The sequence below is a fragment of the Osmerus mordax genome, chromosome 3, assembly GCF_038355195.1.
Source record: "Osmerus mordax isolate fOsmMor3 chromosome 3, fOsmMor3.pri, whole genome shotgun sequence".
NCBI lineage: Eukaryota > Metazoa > Chordata > Actinopteri > Osmeriformes > Osmeridae > Osmerus > Osmerus mordax.
This window is the reverse complement of record NC_090052.1, coordinates 13963174-13986179: the sequence shown is the minus strand read 5'-3', so window position 1 is coordinate 13986179 and position 23006 is coordinate 13963174. Positions and strand designations below refer to the sequence as shown.

The following is a 23006-nucleotide window of genomic DNA, read 5'->3' as shown; positions in this document are numbered from 1 at the left end:
GGAGAGGGAATTCCTCGTCGGAGAGGGCGTTCCCTGTGTCCGTCTCCGTAAAAACGGAGAAGTATAAATCGGCCTTAAGGCATTGCAGTGGCAGAATGGGGTACAAGTCCGATAAGAATCAGAGACATGATGCAAACTTTACGGAAATGTATGCTGTCACTGTATAGTATTCCTTTCACTTGTTTTTTAGAAATAGCCTATAGGGCTAAATATAGGGCTATTCTAGATGGAACTCATAACATATGTTGTTTTTCTTCGTGATTTGAGTATGATTTCCAACGCATTGTTTCGGATTAAATAAACTGTTAACATGAATGTTAACATTCCTTTTGATTAATGGATGTGCATGCAAATACTCTACAGCTATCTGGCTGAAGAGCAAAGTACAGTATGTGCTCACCCCAGTAAAGCACTATGTAAACAGAGTTAAAGCGATAACAGAGAATAATTTTCATTTTAAACCAAGGCTGTGTATTATGTTACAGTACTTTGCTCTTTCTGTGTAAAGTGTTTAAGTGTATTTAACTCCCATTTATACTAATACGTTTGAAACTAAACAGTAAGGCATCCCAGTGTGCCATATCATTTGTTTCAAAACAAATTTTTAAATAAATGTATCACTGATAAAGATGCAAAATACCACACTGCATGTAATTTAATAGATAAATACAATTAATCTATATAGCATTGTTTATTATAAATTAGGCAGGAATGATGACTTCTCTGAAATATATAAACTCTGAAATATCAAGGTCAAGTAAAACAAAACAAACATTTTCCTACATCCTCAGTGCATACAATTTGTATAATTTTAAGGTGTCCATAATCAGTTTATAAGATTATAATAACTTCAGTTTAATACACAGACATGGTTAAGCTTGTGCGTATAGAAATAATACCTGTATATTTGATGTTAGGAACAGGCTACCACAGTTACATGGCAAGTATGTCTCACTGGACCTGACCACCAGCCACTAGTCATCTTATGCACATTTCAAATCCATAATCAAGACCCATCCAAGTTATGGATTGTGGAGATAAGATCACAGACCAGCCCTTGGTCACCACAGGTCCCCTAACCTTCCCCCTTTGTCTGCCAATATCCCTCTTCACCACTTGATAGTGAGTCCGCTACCAGCCTTCTCCACAGCATGGTACTGTGTATGCAGTAGCTCCTTGGCTTTTTCCTCCCCTAAAGAGAGTAGCCAGGACTTGTAGAGTTCTGCCACACGGTGATCCTCCTCAGGCACTAGGGGGTGCTCTGCCCTGTACAGATCCTCCACCTGCTGTAGCAGCTCTTTGTTGGACTGCTCAGGTAAAGGCTTCACCTGCCCTCCCCCATTCAGGCATCCTGTCATACAAGAAAATCTTGTTTGAGAAGATGGCTTCAAACTATTCGCCTACATACATTCCTGGATTTTCAAAGGTGAATAGAAATAGGCAAACAATGTCTTGTGTTAAGACCATTCGTCGTCTTGCAAACAAAAGAAAACAGCCTCTTCTTTTCTCCTCACCTGAAGGACAGGCCATCACTTCCACAAAGTGGTATGGCGACTTGCCCCTCTTTAGTTTCTGCACTAGGTTCTGGATGTTCCGGAAGCCGTAGGTAGCAGCAAAACGCAGCAGGACGGTTCCATTCCTCTCCAATGTCACCTCTTGAAAGTCTTTGTTTCTGAGGGATTACAGGACAGGCAGAGGTTTCAAAATTAGCACAGCAAACATTGTTCCCCAATAAAACACCTCAGAGCCCAAATGTGTCTCGGATGAGCCCAATTAACCCTTGTGCTGCTTTCGGGTCACATGACCCAAAGGTTCATAACGAACCATCGTTGTGTTTACCCAATACAAAAACAAATAAAAATAATTTTCTTTTAACCTTCGCAATGTGGGGGGGGGGGGGGGGGGGGTGTGTGTGTGAGACAGCCCAGCGGTTAAAATAAAATTATTCATTTTGTTTTTGTATGCGGTAAAGTTGTCGCAATACGACGGTGGGTCACAATGACTGATGGGTCAGAATGGCCTGAAGATAACACAAGGGTTAAGATTACGTCATCTTAATTCAATATATGCAACCATATACAGTTAAACAACATTGTGGCAGAGTGACTGTACAGTACCCATGACAAGTTTTTTTTCTCTGTACGTCCCTGCTGCACCCCAGGTTGATATGTTGTAGAACCAAACTTACTTGAGCGTGTTGTATGTCAGCTCCGGGACGCCCTCTCCGAACAGCTGTCTGGCTGCGTGGCTGAACACGTGATGGAGGTACCCCCCTGAGCCACTGCCTGCGTGTCGCTGCAGTTCATCCTCACATACGCTGCTGAACCTGCAGGCGCACAAACACACACACATTCTGTCTTGTAGTAGGTCACACCTAAATTTACATGCACACCCTTTCTTCTTCCTGGCACAAAATATGAGTGGGTTGTTTGAATATGTCATTGGAGAGCCTTACATTGTGTCTAACGGTGCAGGTTCCACATCTTTAAGAGATACTTTCTCCTCTTCTAACATCTTCAGAACCTCACCTGTAATCAGAGTGAATGATTGAGTGAGTGACACAGAAAAGAGAGAAAGAGAGACAGAAAGTCAAACTAAGTTTTTGTGTGTGTAAGGGCAACATACATCCACACAACTCTACATGCTCAAAATGTCAACACTGAATGCATGCCTGAGGTGATGACACAGTCCACCTCCCTCGTCTCGTCTTCAGTCAGGTAGAAGTCTGGTCTGGAGGCCTCCAGCTTCTTATCGTAGCAGGGCATCACGGTCACATGGTAAATTTGCTGAGGGCTCAGACCCTGTAAAAACCACCTACATCTAAATAAAGTCTATATTACAGAACAAAAGTACTAATATATATATATATATATATATATAAATGTAGCTAATTCAAAAATATATCCAGAACTATATAATTCAGTTCCTTTCATGATGACCCCTGTCAAATGACAGTGGCTGTATACCTGCTGTCCAGAGAAGTACCTCTTGACCAGGGACCCCATCACCTGCTGAGGGGAGCGGGTGGTGCTGATGTAGGGAAGAATGAATTCTCCGTGGGTCTTCTCTGCATAGCAGATCCACCCTGGATACATGCACATATCACACACACTAAAAAGTAAACTATCCATAGAGGAAGTTTTGTTTCCCAATGCCTATTCTACTTATTTGCTTTGTGACAAAGGGCATGAATAATTAAAAGATGCAACCGATCTAAAATGATGCACTCAAGATGAACCTTGAGTGCAGTGAAGTGCAAGGGGGTCTTGGGTTGTGGCTTACCTGGGCAAGCAGAGGCCAGCATGGGGAGAGCCTTCTTGTCTTGCTCCTTCCTCTGGAAACGCTCCACAAACTCCCTTTGGCTCTCCAGCAGGCTGAAGGTGCGACTGAAACTGGTGTCAAACACATGGTGAACGCCTGAAACAGAAGTGGACCACATTTGTCTTGAAATCAAATATGTGGGGGATATATTGAAATGGGAACAAGCTAGCATGTCTCATAACTCATAATCACTGACCTAGATTCTTGAAGAATGCAGTGAGCCTCCTGCCTGCCTCAGTACTGCTAAGGCCATAGCGTGCTGCCAAAGATGCTCTGGACTGGGGAGACACAGATACCACCACAACCTTCTGCTCCTCTGCTCCACTCTGCCAGGGAGTAATGGGAGAATTAGCCTAATACAGACACACACACAGACATACACACACGCTTTACCTTGTTATTGCGGAGCACTCTGTACAACTCCTCATGGCTCTGTTGTGTGATAAGGACGCTCTCCGCGGATGTAATGCAGCCACTGCAAGCTAAGCAGTCATTCAGAGTGATTTTTGCTTTCTCCAGCTTCTGCATCCTGCCATCCTGCGGAAACAAGGTTTACAAATCCATGCTTTACGGATAGAGAATAGAGGATAGCTGCACATGGCTGTGTGGTCAGACACAAGGGTATTGGTGTTACAGGCTTACTTAGACGCACCCACCTGATTGACTTGGAAATAACTGCCGTCATCCTCGATCTGAATTTTGGCCACTGATCTGCCTTGCTTTTTCTCTACCTTGACTGGTTTTACACATTCCTAAAATGCAAAACGACGGTGAAACATGTGTTGATTAACGTTAGTGTGTTTTCAAAGTGTAAGCTTTACTGTGTTAATTAAATGAAGAGATCATACCCAGTATTTTACCCAACCGGTAAATCAAATTGCCCAGTTCGTCAATCAAGACGTCAGCAGCATAAAATTCAGGCAAGCTAAGATTTGGTTAGCTAAGGTTACGGTTAACTGGTCAACAAAACATTGTGTGACCTAACTACCATATTTAGGCCTAGGGACATCACAGCGATCTAACTAATTTATTAAATTCGAGGCGTAACAAGTGAGCTCGAATCTGTTTCACCTAGCCTAGCTTCATCGGGTTACGCCAAGTAGCCCAACTCGCAAGCTACTGTACAGTACTGCTAGATGTAATAGACGGTTACGGTAAAAGGTTAGTCGTTCACATCAGCTAAACTTACTAATAACCTCTGGGACTGACTTTGTCCATACAAATCATCATGAGATGAAACTACACAATTAAATCGAGCTTCAATTACCTGAGAAGGGGTGATAAAGTCATCGAGATCTGTCAACTGTAGCACACCGCTGAAATGAGACGCCATTTTAATGCCGTAAAGCATTTGTTTATTTTATGTGTCGTAAAACACATCAGAGAATATACTCCATCCAATTTATTTTATTACAACAGAGCTGCCAACTCTCACAGACACGGCGAAACGCATTTTAACCATTTCTCACGCCACACATTGTATATCTCACGCTGAAAAGGCAACGCCAAACACGTAGCCAAGCTAACGTTTTAAACAGTAACGGACGAGGCGCAGGTTAAAGTGAAGCATCATTGACGCGGAAACAGCCGTGTAAACTCGCCTGGGGGGGGGGGGGGGGGGGAGTGATGCTCGCCACATCTCGCCTAAGGGGGGGGGGGGGGGGTTGGAAAAGTTGGCAGCCCTGTTACAATTTAAAGTAAATACTCAATTATGTTACATCATGACAACATCATTAAGTCGAATAAAAAGGTATTTTAATGTTACTGTATTGTTTCGGGGAGTCAGGTGACTGAGCGGTTAGGGAATCGGGATAGTAATCTGAAGGTTGCCAGTTCGATTCCCGGCCGTGCAAAATGACGTTGTGTCCTCGGGCAAGGCACTTCAACCTACTTGCCTCGGGGGGAATCTCGCTGTACTTACTGTAAGTAGCTCTGGATAAGAGCGTCTGCTAAATGTATTGTATGGTCAATCAATTATTACTGCTAGGCTGTAAACACTAAAACATTGTAAAATGGGAATAAATAACATACAATTTTGCAATTTAAAGGAAGGTCAACTGGTTACCTATAGTTCTTAATGGTGCTTCTTTATTTACTGTCGTAAATAAAGTACTATCGTACCAAAATGATGACCAAAGTGATACAAAAAATAACCCTATATGGAACAGAGACACACAGTACCCCAAATAAACTAAGGAATCCAGTTCCAGCTTTTTATAAAGGCCACCCCTAGTACTGTCCCCACCAGGGAAGCACGGCCACTGGGGGGATATCTACAACAACAAGTCTCCACCAGGAGAGTGAGATCATGCAGCAGAATTGCACAACAGCCATGTAAACAAAATTCAACGTTTTAAACAAATGTGTGTACACTGGCCAAGGAAAGAAATGTGGAAACCTACAGGTTATGGTAACAGGTCACAGGCTGCTTCCAGATAACGTGTCCCTTGACTACCTGGACCACAATCTGTCATTGTCATTATTTCAGACAATTTACCACACAAGTGATTGGTAAACAGTAGTTATAAAAAGAAAAGAACAATCCCGAACAACATATTCACCAGTATTAGCTCAGCCTTGCATTACATATTCATATATACATTTTGAACATAAATAGAAACTGATAATATAAACAAGATTTCCAATTGAATAAACTTGTAAGTATATATACCTTCAGATATGACATGAAATAATACAAATGTTCTGAAAAGGGGTATGAAGAAGCAAAACTTAAGATACCCACTTTCTATTTGCACTCATGTATATTTTAGTTCTAAAGTTGATATTAAATCCTGTTATTTTGGTATATTGTTTGATATTGTTCCCTTTATTGTGGGTGTACCAGTACAATTTCCCACCTGGGGATCAATGAAGTACTTCTCTACTCTTTAAACAACAGTAAACGTAGCTCTCTGTGCTGCAATCAGAAACAAATCTCATTGGAAAGTTCCAGCATGAGAGAAGATTTTAGTCTATTCAACTCTATGTATCAATTTCCAGAAACTGAGAAGTTTTGTATATGCCTCAAATATTAATGCTTGTTGTGTTATAATCCCCACACAGCAGGGACAGACAATACGTCTAGAGAGACTTAGGCTGCCCATTCAACTTTAAAATTCGCTCAGCATCCTCAGCACACTCTCGCATTATATCCAGCTCTGTGTTGACATTCTCTTCCATCCATTCCTCCACAGCATCTGTAAAGAAGATGGCCCCCATCTCTACACGGAAATCTTCTATGTAGGTCTCCCACTTGTCCAGCAGTCTGACAGAGGACACAACAAATACATTATGCTGCCTTTAAAATCTAGAGAAACTATTGACAAAATATCAACAAAGTAGCAGAGCCAGGAAGTGTGTTGGATGTGAGAGGTTTTTCAGTTGGCTTTACCAAATGATAAACCATCTGATTGGCAAAGTCTGATTGTCATGCTAACACATTCAGACCTAGCTGTTCTTGGCAAAATACAGACCATCCTTGGAAATAACCACTGTGATATTGTTAGAATTGTGCACTTGTAGTCCTTGATTAGGCCGATTTTTGGCACTTACTATGCACTATTTGTATGTTGTTTTGGATAAAAGCATATAATGAAGTATATATATTTTTAAAGAATATACTAAAGTAAAAGTAAAATGTCTGTACATCCATGTAATCATTCATTCATCCATATTCCAAAATATGACTCACGTTTTCAGTTCATTGTGAAAGATTTCAATGTGTCTTGGGTTTGCAAAATTATGCCTTCTCTGGTAGCGACCAAAGCCCCCTTTGATAAAGCTGTAGTAGTCAAACGCAGAAGACATCACAGTATCATGCATGCCTTTTTTTTAAAGGCATCTGAGATTTTTACCTTGAGATGAAGATCTTCTGAGAATTGATGACAAACAAATATAATGGAATGATTCTCACAAGTTATCCATGAGTTTGTTAACTTCAGCCTTTAGTAGTGTGTGAATTGTATGCACCCTATGGTAGATCTGTGAGCCGGCGAATGCAACACTTCCCTTACTGTAAAAACAATAGAATAGGCCAAAGGTCAAACTCTGTAGCTCTCTGTATAGATAAAGTGATGACAATGTTTAACAAATCAGAATAAATCAAGAACACTTTTAGGAGTTCAATTGAAGAAGCAAGATCCTCTATAGATTTCTTACCATACATTTTCCTCCACTTCAATTTTACAGCCCAGTATGTGACGGGCTTCAATTTGTGCCTTCTCACCAAATGAGCCTGTTCAACACAGAGAAAAAGAGAGGAAGTATATCCAAATTAATGCTGTCTGGACAAGCGTGTCGTGCATTATGAATCACATCACACTTGTATAGCCCTTTTTACAAGCAATGTCAAAGAGGGCTTCACATACACCCACTGGACTGCAACTAAACCCTGTAAACCCTCAAACATTTGTATCCTGTATTATTATTTATTCGCCCCTGGTCCTATCCCACCTACCATGTTTGAGTGTCAGAAGACACATGGCCAGGGAAGGGATGCCAACAGGAAACAGTTCACATAACACAGTGTGATGCTCATACCTGGAAAATGATTCAACTTTAGACAAGAATATTGCTGAAACAGTATCAGTGGCGATACAAATGCTCAATCTATATTGAAAATCTGAGATGGAACTCAGAAGTCCTGTCAATAAATCTATGTCTGACCTTTGCCATCCAGTTAACATGATGCCTTTCAGAGCTATGGAGGGGTATTTGGTGAACATATAGGTCATGACATTGAGCCAGGATAGGTGGTTTTGCAAGTGGTGTTCAAGCGGTGTCCATATCTGGTTGATAAGCGAGGCACCTTTGAATGCACTGGCAAACCATAAACTCTGGAACCCGGCAGATTCGTATCTAGATATCAGATTACCTGGTGACCAGAAAGTAGCACATCTGGCAACATTCTCAAAGACTCTTAAAGACAATTATGAGTTTTGCATTATACGCCATACTATCACTGCCTAATGAAATATAGCTATGTAGGATAACAAAACACTTAAACATGTATGCTAAAATACCATATACTGTATGCTAAAACTTGTATATGCTATGCTATATGTGAAAGCCAAGTACATACCAATAACATCTGTATCTACTGAACTCCCATAGTTCCATATAGTTGGAATGGCAAAATTCTGCAGGCCAGACTCTGTGATCAAATATAAATTGTCAGTCAAGCACCCACTGACTCACCAAGAGACAAGTGAGTGTAAATATGTGCATTTCATTGTACTCAATACAAAACTATGCTGATTGTCATGTCAAACTTAACACAAAGGGAATCTGATGCATGATGATGATGACAATACCATACCTTGAACAGATGTGGGGCTTATTTTTCTTAACATATCATCCCACATCAGGACTCTGAGCCCTGGTCTTTTCTCCGAGATGAAGCGGGCCATTTCCACTGTGTGCTTCAGGAACATCTGATCAACACCTCCCTTGTTGCCTTGTAACCAATTCTTAGAATCTTCACCGGTCCCCAGACCAAAAACCTATGCAACACAGAGACCAGGGATAGAATTATACTACAGAGCAAACAAAAAATGTACTTCCACATTTTACATGCTGGTAGAGACACACACAAAGCTCTGTATAACCAGGGAGGGTCTCTCACTTCATCGGCCCCCATGTGGAACCAGGTGGCCTCAGGATGACAGGCCATGACCTGGGACACCATACTTTTCACAAGGGTCACAGAGTCGGGGTGGTGGGGATTCAGATCGTTGGGTAACTGTATCACCTCCCTCAGGGGAAAGTACTGCTTATGCTTCAACACAAACTAAAAGCAGAAGAAATGTTTCTGTGGGGTTTGAATCAATAACTGTGCTATATTTAATCAATGATGGTACAACACATACAATATGAGATATTATGTGATCTGGATTATTTTTTTAATCATAAATATTTTTGGGAAATTTGAAGAATAAGTTAACAGAAGGATTTTACACCACTGTGTGTTTTCAGTTCTGTTAGATAAAAAATGGAGAGGCATTCTGGAATGTGAGCCACATACCTCAAGGTGTCCAAACACTTGGACAAGAGGGATGATATCCAGTTTGTTAAGTTTGGCAAAGCTCTTTATTTTCTCAATGTCCTCCATGCTGCACCACAAAACAGAGACATACTCGATTATTATTCAGTTCCTTTGAAACATCCATTTGCAAAAGGTTACTTTCCTGTCAATGTTGACAAGTGTACTGTAGGTCACCTGTATGCATATGGGGATCTAAGAATCTGTAGGTCTCCATAATAGGGGAACATATCCTCATACTCTAACAGTATCCCATCGGCACCCAGAGATGAAAGCAGGGGAAAGATCTGGAATGAGAACAATCATAATCTCTCTAGATCTGGTGGGAAATGTTTTGTACAGCATCAATTATAGTAGCAAAAACTGCCGTCCTAGTCCATTAATCATTAGAAAATCCAGACACAACATGATTTTGGAAGTCTACAGACCTCTAACTTCAGGTCAACCTTTCTCACCTGCTCTAGGTAATCCACTTTGGGTGCAGCACCTTTCAGATCCAGGTGGACTATCTGTAAGTAAGTAAGTAAGACTTTATTTATATAGCACATTTCATACAAGAATTGTAGCTCAAGGTGCTTTACATAAAATCAATAAAAACAATAATACAAGTGATAAACAATTCAAACAAAAATAAAAATCCTAATAAGATCTCTGTTCAAGAGAGAAAACAACTTTAAACATGCATCTTAAAAGTAACATTGGTTCACCCCTGATCTGTATATATATAAAACCATACACTCTGTTAACAGATCCTTTCCCCAGGTCAAGAGTATGGGCCGTATTCTCTGTTAACAGATCCTTTGCCTCAGATCAAGAATACAGATTGTTTTACATATTTCTTTAAATACTTCAAGGGACCAGAGTTCTTGTATGCTATCAGAGTTCGCCAACTCTGACCTAGACAAAGTCAAAATAGCAAGTCAAATAATGACCCAAATTTACTAAACCAAGATTCTACAATAATATAACTAATAGAAGTAGGATTACAAGTAACACACATACATTACACAGACAAAGTAAAATTAGCAAGTCAAATAATGACCCAAATATGTAGAGGGCTTTTATTCAAAGGTGCTACTACCTTCACTGCGTCAGCCCTATCAGACTTGTTGACTTGTGGCACAGCTGAAATGATCTTTGGTTTCACTTCTTCCTTCAACTTAAATGGATCCATCCTATCTACTTTATTTTCAAGGTTTATTTGCCAAAACGTCCCAGGATCAATAACAGTCTTCATGTTATTCCTCTTTGTTCTGAGATTAGAAGCAAAATTAAATGAGATATTTCATGGAGTATAATTTCATTTTTAAAGGTGACATGACATGCTTTTTTTGGATGCTTTTATATAGGCCTTAGTGGTCCCCTAATACTGTATCAGAAGTCTCTTTCCCGAAATTCAGCCTTGGTGCAGAATTACAGCCACTACTAGCAGTCCCACAAGGAGCTTTCCTTAGAACGCGCTGTTTTGGTGTCTGTAGCTTTAAATGCTAATGTGGAGCGGAGCGGCGGCACCATGCGCTAATGTTTACAATGGATGTATCGCAATGGCTGTAGCCCTGTTGCTGTAAGATGCCTCGAATTTGCCCATTCTCATCTGATAACCTTGGTTTGCAGAGGTACACACTCTGTCATTTCAATGAGGGGAAAGGCGGATATCGCCTTTATATATATATATATGACCAACAGCAGAACGGTTATCCAAATAACAAAGAAGTGTACAACACTCACGTTACAGCATGTGTATTCACACACATACTTGATGCTATCTACCTTTCCATTAGCGACAGTAACTCAGCTGTTAGCTGCAGAGCTAATGTTACAGCCACATTCTAAGGGCTAGGTAAAGCTACAAAATGATATAGCGTTAGTTAACTTTCATGTCCGAGGTTAGTAGCTGGACGAAGGAGATCGAGTTAGTACTGATCCAGAATTTAATTTCAGCAAGGCCAGTTTTGTATTAGCTCAAGTTGAGGAAACAGTCGTGGCTGAAGTGTCTGGCGCAGACATGCAAAACAAATGCGCTTACAACAGAAGTTGTGTAGGCGCATTTCCAGAGAAAATAAAATTAAGACACTGGGTCTTCAGAGGCTCGATGAAGGAACTGTAAAATGATTTTTGTTTTCCTTTGTACATCCAAACTGAGCAAATGTAATGCTTCGTTCGTTTGCAAGCCATGATGTCTCTCGAGGATAAAAACACTTGCACGGTCGTAGCTCAGTTTCTTATGGGTGGGCCAGATTCTCTGGGCGGGCAAAGCAGAGAGAGGGGAGGTAACCTTCACCTTCAGATTTTCAAACAGAGCAATTGAGCCTTCATTTTCTCAAAGGCGGAGAAGAACACCCAGGGCTTGGTTTACACCTATCGAAAATTCTAGCCACTAGGGGACCAAAGGCAGGCTAGGGGAACTCATATTAATGTTAAATAACCTCCTAAAGTGAAGTTTTCATGTCATGTCACCTTTAAGTACTTTGTGTGACGTTGCACAGTCAACTAATTCAAAATGCATACAGAGTAGTAACATTTGTATATAACTGGATTATTGAACCGTCCAGCAAATGATGAGTGGAAACTTACCCTGAATTAAAAAACAAAAGTTTGACAACAGCAAAAACGGTAAGAGTGATTGCAATCGACCTTAGAACTTTAGTAGCCATGGTGCTTCACCTGTCACAAGAAAATATGGCACAGCACTGTAAAACACATGTACACTCATAAAACATCCTTTTGCATTCACTGTTCCTATTCCACCAATATTACGCATCATTGTGGTGTCAATATGATTAGACACATGGCACATTTACTTACCAGAACGCCTGCTTTGTAATTAATTCTATCCAACAAAAATCATGGCATAGAGATGCAAGTCACCAGAAAACTTTACGACGCGCCCTCAACAGTAGCGCAAATGCCAATTGCAACTAAACGCGCACTTCCGTGTGTTTTGTTCTCTTGTCTGTCTGGATCTGTGACATTCTGTGACATTCGGGTAACAAATACAATATATATATATTGTATTTGTATTGTATTGTACAAATACAATATATATTGTATTTTTATGTATTTATTTATAAATTTGTATGGTCACTATACATAGACCTAATAGCCCATTTGCCATGTAGGTATAGGTCGTAGACTATAGGTAGGTAGGTAGGTAGGTAGGTAGGTAGGTAGGTAGGTAGGTAGGTAGGTAGGTAGGCTACTTGACCCTAGACATGTGCGCCCTCGTGTGGTAGACCTGCATTGCTGCTTCACATCATAAACATAGCCACGCTGCTCCAGCACAGCTGATTCAAGTGAATGGTCGTTACAGGGAAACATCTAAACATGCAGGACTACTGCTCTTGAGGACCAGGGTTGGCCACCATTTTAATACAACGTCCGGGCTTCGTTTAAATGTTTTTTTCACATATTTAATGAATCATAATTAAAATAAAATGCACTATGTAGGCTATTCTAGGAATCGAGTATGACTGGGCTATTTTATGACAGAGACTTCAATGTGTTCTATAATTAACAGTGTTTCTTACATATTAGTATTATAATTGGACCAATACGCTGTTCTTATTTGTCCGAAGACGTTCTCAAAAGTTAACAAATCCGACCAATTATCACCCTACGTCACACGACTATCAAGCATGCTCAACTGCGCATGTCGGAGGCAAAAGAGAACTTCTCCCGGGTATAATAATACACTTGGAGTGTCGATCAGGTCATCATAAACTCCTCAAAAAAAGTTCGGAAACGTTATTTTGGTCGATTATTCCTTCCCTTTCAATAATACCAATATAATATACAATAGTATTGTATTTTCTATCATTGGAAAGCCTGATTAGTCACCTTTACAACGAGGTACAACTAAGGATCGTGCATTCACGGAATGAGCAACACAGAAAAACACAGCCCCAAAAAATGTGCCAAAATACCCTGCAATATTCTTCTGTTAGCTGGTAGCTAGCCTACTGATCTCCAGTCAACAACATAACACACAAAGTTCAGAAAAACTAAGGAGAACATACCGCCTGTAGCCTACCTCATAGAAAATATTTTGGTAAATCAAAGCTAAACTAGAAACGTATACGCTTTAGTTGCAGTTCCTAACTAAAGCTAGCTAGCTAGCTACAGTACCGTTTCGGAAAAATAACTTGCGCTGTGGAGACAGTCGGAAATATTTAGAACTCATCTAAAGGTTAAATCTTAGAAGAAAAAGAAACACTGTCTGAACATTTCTGATCCAGTCAGAAGCTTAACAGAAACAGTATGGCAAGGTCAGTGATCCTACTGTATGTGTATCACCGAGGGGGATCATATCTTTCGTGATCAGAATCAGAATGGGATTTATTCGCCATGAAAGTTTGCACAGACAAGGAATTTGCTTTGGCAGGAAGGTGCATACAATAAACATATACCTAAAATTTAAATATGTGGACTATCTATACTAAGGGTACATAAACTAGCAGTACTAAGTGGGATTAGAATAGAATTAAATATACAATAATGGAATCAGGCACGTTCAGCTGGGAGAGCTTGTCCTGAAGCAGGGCGGGGATGATGGTATTGAAGGCAGAGCTGAAGTCCACAAACAGGATCCTGGCATAGGATGCTGGGGAGTGATGAACGCTGTTACTGCTTGAGTAGGCTAATTTAGTAGTAGCCTACATTAATATGGTGTTAAGCTTTGAACATTTCGATCAGTGATCCTGTCGGGTGTGATTAGGCTTATTTGACACACTGGTGTTCAGCATTTTAGCTATGCATACTACATATTTTAGGGCCGAATTAGGTTGGTACGTTGCCCCGTGAGGTAGCAACGTTAGCCAGGCAGGTTTTGGACAATACTTGACACTGCAGCATCTTTTTTGAAAGCAAAATTGACAAAGTGTCTGTAGTGTCAGGTTCTGTACGTCGAGCCTGAGGCCATCGTACAGGTCAAGGTAAAGTGTAAAGGTTAGTGTAACGTGCAAAGTTGATCCTTCGTCTGCAAACTGCGTTACTCTCGCGTGTCACGTGACCAAAGTAAAATCGCAACCTTTGGCATTACAAAATCTCGTTTTGTCACATCGCGATATTATCGCAAATGCAATTAATCGTTCAGCCCTAACTCAGTGTCAGAAAATGAAACAAAACATATTGAAGCTTGCATATTTCTGATCCATTCCTGTAAGATATAGGCTACTGCAGTGGACTGGAGTGGTGTCATTCTTGTTTTGTTAAGACATTTTCAGACATCCCAACCTGTAGAGACTCATTTCTGGGAGGTGGTCGTCCCCCCCGTCCCCCCCGGGACGCAATCCGGACGCATGATGTACCCCTGATGTACCTGCACGTAACCCCCCCCCCCCCCCCCCCCCAATGCAATCAGGACGCGATATGCACCTATCTCTACCAGAAGTTATCCCTGAATCCCCGATTTCCGGGAGACTGTAGAGCATTTGCGGGCGTCAGGGAGCCGCTATTGAAATGCGGGAGAATCCCGGACCTTCCGGGAGACTTGGGATGTCTGCATTTTACTACAGATAACATTGTGTAGGCCTAATGCAACCTTGTTGTGATTGACCTACAAGTGTGCATTTTGGGTGACAACGTAGTTGCAACCTGTTAGTGTTATGGAAGAAAGAGTTGATAATAGACATGTGTTTTGGTAGTTTTGGTGCATTGTGGATTGGAAAATAATTGCTGTGCCAATCTGTCTGAAAATTGGTGAAATTAAGTAAGGACATTTGTAATCTGTATCAGAACTGTATGAAGAATTTCGATAATGTGGCCTAAATATTGAAAAATGAAAAAATACATCGAAGTTTTCAATAGTTATCCATCCTCCTCTCACTTCCTTTGCCCTTTTGTTGTTATGACTACGAGGTCGTAAATCCGCCATGTTTTCCCTCTTGTATCGTTGCGACAGAGACGGAGAAGTCAAACGACATGAATGTAGAAAATAATAATACGGCAGAAACAGAGAGTGAGCAAACGGATCACGGCAACATCATTACGATTCAAACTACACTCGGAGACGAAGGTAAAACGATTTGATTACAATCATAGCGTTTTATTTATAAAGGCGGCTGTGTGGGCCTGCTCCGATTATGTCATTTTATTTAGCCAGCTAGCCTAGCAAGCTTGTAATAGGTTCACAGAGCAGGGCTGTCAATTCCTAGATTCATAGTGCAGCTAGCTAGCCTAGCTAGCTACTAGCCTAGCTAGCTAACAACAGTAGTATTATGGCTGCATGCTAGAAAAACGCCTTGTAGCAAAGGAGGTCTGTTCTACTGATATATGAATATCGAGTTGATTGACCATCTTTTAACGTCGGTGCCACTTGACCCAGCATTTAGCTTGTCAGCTATAATCTACCGTTATTTACCTTTGCTTGTCATTAAGTAGCTACTTGATAAGCCCGTGAATCAAACCTTTCTGCGGGCATGTACACATTTATCATGTGCTGTGTATTTATAGATGAGGATGTACACAAGTGCGGACGTTGCCAGTCGGAGTTCTCCACGCTGGAGGCTTTCATTCAACATAAGTTGCACCAGAACTGCAAGCGACGCATTGAAACGCAAACCCACGACAAGAAACCAAAGTGTGATAAACAAGAGGTATTCCAGTGACAAAAATATGCGTGCGCGTGATTGTTACAACAGACCGCTGCTTGAGAGTTTCAACATCTCAAGCCCTGTTGTCTCCCAATAGTTATTAGCCATGATGGTATGCCAGTGAAACACTATAGTTTGTGTTCTTCGTTTCAGGTCTCCACCTCTGATGGACGCACTGCTGTCGAGGTGAACGTGGACTTGTCCTCCGATGATCCAGACAAGTATAACACAAATGGTAAATTACCTCCCAGTGACAATACATTGCCAGGACCAGTTGAACCCTTGGGAATGTAAGCTCTAAACCATTAATCGGAATCTTCCGGATTGTTTCTGGTGTAGTTGTGACAGAGGGAAGATTGTCCCGGGTTCGCAGGAAAAGGACCGCTACAGCGAAAGCTTCTGAGGATGCACAAGGTGCAGAAGCCACCCACAGTCCTGACAGTGGTGACAATACCAGGACAATTTTCAAGATTAACAACGAGGGACGCTACGTTTGTGATATTTGCGACAAAACTTTCAAAACAGTGAGTCATACTGAAAATGTGCATGCATTATACTTACTATATATTACTACAAAGATACCCTCCAACATAGATGTGTCTATGTTCAACTTGACAGCCTGCACTTTAACATCACATACAAAGTGGTTAAGCACAGAGCAGAAAATACCTTCCTTGTCTATTTCATTCCAGACCAACATCCTGAGAACCCATATGATTACCCACAGTGGAATGAAAAACTTCCCTTGTGAGCTGTGTGGGAATGCCTTCCGCACCAAAGGCTCCCTGATTCGTCACAACCGCCGCCACACAGGTACAAGAGGAGGGCTCAAAACATGGGTCTATTTTTTTCCTGGTGGGCTTGACAGCTGAATGAACATTCAGAAAGTTCAAAAGTATTATAATGTCAACTCATTTTATCTGTAGGATATATCTGCACATTAACGCTTACAGCTCGGTGTTTATTATTCTGAACATTAACTGTCTCAATGGAGTAAACGACAAGGAACCTCTATGAACACAGCACCATTTCTTTCCACCCCTGTCTTCTCTATCTTCTGACCCACAGATGAGCGTCCCTACAGGTGTAGCCTCTGTGGGCTCTCCTTCCGAGAGTCAGGGGCCCTCACCAGGCACCTCAAGTCCATCACCCCATGCACAGAGAAGATTCGCTTCAACCAGTACAAAGAGATACTGGTCAGCAAGGACGGGGTGCAGAAAGGTAGCGTGCTCCTCAGCTAACGAAAGACATCGAGACATCCACATGAAAATATTTTCCTGGACACCTAACTAGTTGATGAAAGGAAATCTGTGTTAACACGTCTTCCATCCAGCCAATGATAGCACTGTATGTTTCAGGAGTGGAGATGCCCTCCCCCCAACTGACTGGCCAGCAGGAAGTAGACGAGCAGCAGCTGGAGGACAAGGCTGCAGTGGTCAGAGTGGTGGATTGTCCTGCCCAGCGGGTCATCCATGAGGTCCACTTCATGGAGGTCGAGGGAGCTGCAGAGGTGGAGCAGGTGGGTGTGGACTGTTGTCCTTAAATGGAAAAATGTAAGGCCATATGTTGAACATGACAATATGTTTTCACTGCAGTACATCCCCACCCCCCACTGTTCCTTGCCATTTACTCAGTTTGCTGCTGACACCAACTCCTCCTGTGCTCTCACTGTGTCCAGGTGGTGGAGGAACAGTCTCCAGCCGAGGTCCTTGGTGTGGGAGACAACCTCATCTGCCAGGCCATCATCAACTCTGGTATTGCCCTGGGGACAGAGGTGGCGGTGAAGGAAGCGGAGGGCGAAGCGGAGGGCGAGACGGAGGGCGAGACGGAGGGCGAGACGGAGGGCGAGGCGGAGGGCGAGGCGGAGGGCGAGGCGGAGGGCAAGGCGGAGGGGGAAGTTGAGGACGAGGAGACAGCGGAGGAGGCACCTAAAGATGTCCTGCAGCTGCCTGACTCGGATGGCAGGATGACAGATATCCAAGTGACAGAGGAATGTGTGGAAATGGAGACAGAGATTGACGTGACTCTGGTGAGCAAAGGAGTGGCTTGTTACAGGCTAGATGGAGGTCAGGTGGAAGTCTGAGGAGTCTTGAAGTCGGTGTTTCATGTAGTAGAATGCTATAGAATTAAAAACAGATTTTTTCATCCTCAGTATGTCTCCAACATTGTCCAAAACGTTTTTCACCCCTACAGGAAATGTCTGACAGGGAGGAGGAGCAGCCATCCTCTAAAATGCACAAATGTCCTCACTGTAATCGCTCCTTCAAGGGGCTCAACTACCTGCGCTTTCATGTCAAAGGCCATCTAGGTAAGCTCAGTTATATGGCTTAGCTGTCCCAATTCACAGGATGTCTGTCAAAAGCCAGCTGTTGGCTAGAGATACTAGAGGATACTGGAATAGCAAACATCTCCAGTGCTTTCAACTTGCTCCCAGTCACTGCTATGGCTTAGCATCTTATCTTCTCCAACCCTGTTCCTGCAGAGCAAGCTTCGAGTAGGTTTTTGCTCCAACCCTAGTTGTAACTAACCTGATTCAACACATCAACCAGCTAATTATTAGAATCAGCCCACAGGAAGGTAGCGCTCCAGGAGTGGGAGACCTCTGGCGTAGACGGTCACAACTCGCATCTCTGCTCCCCTACTGCAGGCTACAAGCCCTTCAAGTGTGTGAAGTGTCAAAAGGAGTTCCTGACAGGCTACCTGCTGAAGAAGCACATGGAGGTCCACCTCAGCGAGAGGAGGTACAAGTGCGGAGAGTGTGGCAAACTCTACAAGACCATCGGACACGTCCGTGAGCACATGAGGGCCCATTCTGATGAGAGACCCTTCCACTGCAACAGCTGTGACAAAGGCTACAAGACCAAGGTTTGTGGACAGGCCTCACCTGGAAAATCGGATACTCCATGAACACACTTTTTCATGTATTTATTGAAATGTCAAAGTGCAAGATACCTTCCTTTGTCATATTGATAAAAACGCACTTCATTCATAAACATTAAATATATGGTGGATTGACAGTTTATTCATTTATAATAACCCCCACACACACACATCCTTCTCTTCTTGCTCCCAGAATGCCTTGCAGGTACACCAGCGCACCCATGCTCAGGAAAAGCCTTATGTGTGCCAGTTCTGCTTGCGGGGTTTCAGGGAGAAAGGCTCTCTTGTACGTCACATCCGCCATCACACCGGAGAGAAGCCCTTCAAGTGCCACAAGTGTGGGCGGGGCTTTGCTGAACATGGGACACTCAATCGCCACTTGCGTGCCAAAGGTCAGAGTCATTAACAGCTAAATAAATGAGTAAGCCAATTGGTCAAATACTGTCTACCTGCATCATTGATTGGCTAGCTTTCCAATTGCATGACATCTGCATCACGTAGATCTGCAATCCATGTCAGTGTTCTATCGAAAAATGTTAATCTACACATTGCCAGGACCTACACAAATGCTCAAGTAATATTAGACTTGAGCATTTTGTCTTTAGTTTCAAACATTTAGAGTTTCAGTATTGTTCCAACCATTTAATAATAATACAAAAATAAAAATAAATCAATTTATCCCCAAAATCTCACTGTGTGTGTGTCTCAGGAGGCTGTTTTGTGGGTCAGAAAGATGGGTGTGCAGACCAGGCTGAGGTGATGGAAGACCAGGCGTCTGCAGACAGTGTTGCCACAGCAGCCATCATCTCTGAGGACCCTCATGCAGTCCTGGTGGAGTTCTCCTCCGTAGTGGCCGACACCCAGGAGTACATCATAGGGGTGAGAGACCAGTCCCCCCCCCCCACCACCACACACACACACGCACACTCTCACTTTCTCTCTCATACATGCACACACACACAGTCTGTCTCTCACTCACATGCTCCTACACATACACTCTCCCGCCCGCCCACACACACACACACACACACACACTCTCTCACTCACTTTCTCAGACTCACTGAAACACACACATATTTGGCTGAGAATCTAGTTTCCACACACATGCATAGACAGACAGGTACCCAGGGCGGCTGTCCTGATTCTCTTGTGTGTCCTCCAGACCCCAACAGACGAGGCACTGCCGGGTGAGGAGGTAACAGTCATCCAAGACGGCCAGAATCAGGTCAGTTCTCTGCTCCTTCCTGCCCATAGTCTCTCGAGACTGAGAATATGCATGAACAGGCCCATACTAGGCTCATCCTTCTCTCCAAGCCGTCCCCCTCTCCTTCTCACTCCCCTTTTTCATCCTTCTCTCCTTCCCGCCCCCCCTCTCCTTTCCATTGCCCCTTTTTCATCTCTCTCTCCTCATCCCCCAGATGGGCAACCACATCATGAAGGTGGTCCAGCAGATCGTCAACCAATCGCGTGGCGGCAGGGGCGGCCACCACATCATCTTGCGCAACGTGACCATGGACGAGGGCCCCTCCGTCTCCGACAGCGGGGACACCATCACCATAGCGACGCCCGAGAGCCTGACCGAGCAAGTATCCATGACGCTGGCCTCCGCCATCAGCGACGGCACGCTATTGGCCGCGGGAGGGGCACTGGAGACGCCAGAGGGCACGTTCACCATGGTAACCGCGGCAGAAGAACAGGAGGTGGAGGTGATGGAGCAGCAGGAGGAGTTTGTTATCACGTCTCCTGAGGTGGAAGTCCAGACTGTCATCGTATGAGGACGCGTTCAGAAGAAACGAAGAGGACGTCATTTCATTAGGACTTGTGAGACTGTGGTACGCAAGGACTTAGGAGGACACGGAATGACTTGAGTACGTGAATGAAGATGATGTGGAACACACTTCATTCTGAGGACTTCAATGATGGTTGATAAATGAATATATTGTATTTGCGCTGGAAGACATCTTGTGCTATGAGGACATAGTGTGCTTAGAGAATTTCAAGTTAGTATATGACTGAGGATGTTTTGAATTGAAGGAAGGCAATGGACATGAAATTGGACCTTTTTGTGTTCTGATAATTTATGATGTTCACAAATGAGTTGGAATTAACACTGTTGTTTTAGCTGGCTGTCGTAGCAAATTTTGTACTGGAGCAGAGTGGTTTTCAAATGTTCTTTATTGATAACTGCAATGCTTAGTTATTTAATAGGCAGTTATTTATTAACATTATTTTTTATATGTTTCTTAATGGTTTGAGGGATGGAGCAAAGTTTCTTTTGTACAAGGACATTCTCAACTCCTCTTGCCTTGTCTGGAAACAGTGATGAGTCTGGTAGTTACATTTAGTTTATTTAAGGTTCCTCTACCTGTGGCAGTATGTCTACTATTTTCCCAGGTTGTGTACATGTTTTCTGAATTCTGTTCAAATGTGGTCATTGCCTTGATTTCTTCCTGTCCTTGTTTCATCCCAATGACTGGGAATCCAAAATTCTAGAAATTAAAGTATTTTGGCGTCTTACCCCCAAAAAAACATACTACCTAAAGACCTACATTTGTCTTGACCATAGAAGAACCACTTCAATGCTTGTAGCAGTAGACGTCTGCTGTCTGTGGTTGAGAGTTCTAACTGCTGGCCTGGGCTCTGATGCTGTCTTGTGTGTTTATGGGGGGCCAGTCTATTCCCTGGACACACATGGGCTATTCTGAGCTGGTCAATCACATGTAGCTCACAGCATGATAACTAGGCCAGTAAAGTATACAGACACACAGGCCCAACACAAGTGCTGTTGGATGCAAAGGAATAAAAGCTTATTTTCTAAACTATAAGTCCACCTGTTAGTCTTTGAGAGTGGAATGAGGGTGGAAGGATGTGTGAGGGTTGCGTGTGTGAGTATGTGTGACAGAAACATTGTTTAATTAAATACACTTTAAAGTAAATATGTAATAGAGTGATTGATTGGGTCTAGTTGTGACTTGCTATAGAAAATGGCTCTCAGTGAGGAGCCCAGATGGAGCGGGGGTTGATTCATCAGTTTGGCAGAATAAGGCCAAGACACCCCTGCTGCTCACCTTGCCTATGGTTATCTCTTCTCATCTCCCTGGTTCTCTCTCCCTCTCCACTGATACATGTTGGGGACCATGATACCTGTTAAGTATTTTATTCATTTTAAAATTCACAAACTTTAAATCACAGCGTTTAATGGAAGCAAAATACACCTACACATTAAATCTTTCTTCAAAGGTTGCACAAAGTCCATGTGGGTAAAAATAAAATAAAATGCTTGCCTCAGGCTATGCGTTCTTTAATATTTTTCTTCTCATCCTCTGACAGGAATTGTCTATCCTAAATTGTTTTTGAATAGACAATTGAAATACAGTCCACTGTAAATAATTTTCCACAGGAAAGCTCTGTATCACGATTCCATGGAAATTTAGTGTGCCCCTGAGGAGTAGAGTTGCCAGTGAAGAATGCAAACTTCAGATATTAAATGCAAAAGAAAAACTGGAAAAAAATGTCTAATGTCTGTTGCATCCCTGCTGAGTTACAGGACTAACAGACTGAGTCTGAGTCATCGCTGCTCATCTAGCAACACTCACATACTTATGACCTGTATTGCATGGGATACCTGCATATATATCTCTTTCAGCAGTAGTGATGTTTATTGTTTAGCATATTCAGCTTTGCCCTGGGTATTTCTGAAATTGAGGAGTCTAACCTTGAGGATGTCTTGAGGCTGTATAAGTGTGCCTGGTGCCCACATTCTTAGGTTCACACAAACTCTCTAATCAGAGAGAACTGTCCCTCCCTGAAAACGACACAGTTTCTGGGTCACTCCTCAGCCCTCTGAGAGGGCCTCATCCAAAAGAGAGAGAGAGAGTGAGAGAGAGAGGGGGCTGGAGGAAGAGAGAGAGGTATTTATAGACAAATGGGGCTTCGCAGTACCTTTTCTCGCGAAAGAACCATTAAAAGACCAAGTGAGAGTGTCCTAGTTTTCTGATCAGTGCTCTGCAATAGAGCTTGGGCTGAGAGGCTGGGGGCGAACAATCTTACGCACAATGGGGCGCTTGACTTCCAGACCATGTCTCCTGTCTCCTGTCTCTCCTGGATCTCTAGTTTTCTGATCCAGGCAAGGAAAGGCGTCAGCCTCCTGTAACCGCTGATGTGACTACCTGAGT

General features: G+C 42.7%; 3 protein-coding genes across 3 annotated transcripts; 1 reads left to right on the top strand and 2 right to left on the bottom strand.

Moving 5' to 3' along the window:
• Positions 1 to 630: 630 nt before the first annotated feature.
• narfl (nuclear prelamin A recognition factor-like) lies at positions 631 to 4658 on the bottom strand. The gene is made up of 11 exons (XM_067233762.1): positions 4589 to 4658; positions 3978 to 4073; positions 3715 to 3858; positions 3518 to 3647; positions 3283 to 3417; positions 2967 to 3085; positions 2672 to 2801; positions 2456 to 2528; positions 2189 to 2326; positions 1515 to 1672; positions 631 to 1351 (listed from the first exon to the last, which is right to left on the bottom strand). The coding sequence occupies exons 1-11, from the start codon at positions 4652 to 4654 to the stop codon at positions 1110 to 1112; spliced, it is 1431 nt and encodes a 476-aa protein (XP_067089863.1). The 5' UTR covers positions 4655 to 4658; the 3' UTR covers positions 631 to 1109.
• A 1422-nt stretch (positions 4659 to 6080) lies between these two features.
• On the bottom strand, positions 6081 to 12020 carry zgc:113333 (beta-N-acetylhexosaminidase). Its single transcript, XM_067233770.1, has 14 exons — positions 11936 to 12020; positions 10443 to 10614; positions 9817 to 9870; positions 9539 to 9648; positions 9344 to 9431; positions 8945 to 9109; positions 8639 to 8822; positions 8402 to 8473; positions 7987 to 8194; positions 7778 to 7860; positions 7480 to 7555; positions 7235 to 7333; positions 7013 to 7102; positions 6081 to 6586 (listed from the first exon to the last, which is right to left on the bottom strand). Exons 1-14 carry the CDS (start codon positions 12013 to 12015, stop codon positions 6403 to 6405), a joined length of 1665 nt encoding a protein of 554 aa, XP_067089871.1. The 5' UTR covers positions 12016 to 12020; the 3' UTR covers positions 6081 to 6402.
• A 3260-nt stretch (positions 12021 to 15280) lies between these two features.
• e4f1 (E4F transcription factor 1) lies at positions 15281 to 21767 on the top strand. Its single transcript, XM_067233756.1, has 14 exons — positions 15281 to 15374; positions 15812 to 15954; positions 16105 to 16186; positions 16291 to 16475; positions 16644 to 16764; positions 17020 to 17172; positions 17310 to 17470; positions 17630 to 17980; positions 18145 to 18259; positions 18599 to 18816; positions 19025 to 19223; positions 19541 to 19710; positions 19994 to 20056; positions 20250 to 21767. The coding sequence occupies exons 1-14, from the start codon at positions 15281 to 15283 to the stop codon at positions 20604 to 20606; spliced, it is 2412 nt and encodes an 803-aa protein (XP_067089857.1). The 3' UTR covers positions 20607 to 21767.
• Positions 21768 to 23006: the final 1239 nt, after the last annotated feature.

What these genes read in the sequence shown, in the direction of transcription:
- narfl (XM_067233762.1), bottom strand. Translation starts at nt 4,654, where the DNA reads ATGGCGTCTCATTTCAGCGGTGTGCTACAGTTGACAGATCTCGATGAC. An exon ending in GTTATTTCCAAGTCAATCAG is followed by an intron (nt 3,859 to 3,977) that starts GTGGGTGCGTCT and finishes TTGTTTCCGCAG; the next exon opens with GATGGCAGGATGCAGAAGCT. An exon ending in GGACTGTGTCATCACCTCAG is followed by an intron (nt 2,529 to 2,671) that starts GCATGCATTCAG and finishes CTCTGATTACAG; the next exon opens with GTGAGGTTCTGAAGATGTTA.
- zgc:113333 (XM_067233770.1), bottom strand. Translation starts at nt 12,015, where the DNA reads ATGGCTACTAAAGTTCTAAGGTCGATTGCAATCACTCTTACCGTTTTT. An exon ending in AAGTGTTTGGACACCTTGAG is followed by an intron (nt 9,110 to 9,343) that starts GTATGTGGCTCA and finishes TTCTGCTTTTAG; the next exon opens with TTTGTGTTGAAGCATAAGCA. An exon ending in AACAAACTCATGGATAACTT is followed by an intron (nt 7,103 to 7,234) that starts GTGAGAATCATT and finishes TGACTACTACAG; the next exon opens with CTTTATCAAAGGGGGCTTTG.
- e4f1 (XM_067233756.1), top strand. Translation starts at nt 15,281, where the DNA reads ATGAATGTAGAAAATAATAATACGGCAGAAACAGAGAGTGAGCAAACG. An exon ending in AGACAAGTATAACACAAATG is followed by an intron (nt 16,187 to 16,290) that starts GTAAATTACCTC and finishes TTTCTGGTGTAG; the next exon opens with TTGTGACAGAGGGAAGATTG. An exon ending in CAAGGACGGGGTGCAGAAAG is followed by an intron (nt 17,173 to 17,309) that starts GTAGCGTGCTCC and finishes TGTATGTTTCAG; the next exon opens with GAGTGGAGATGCCCTCCCCC.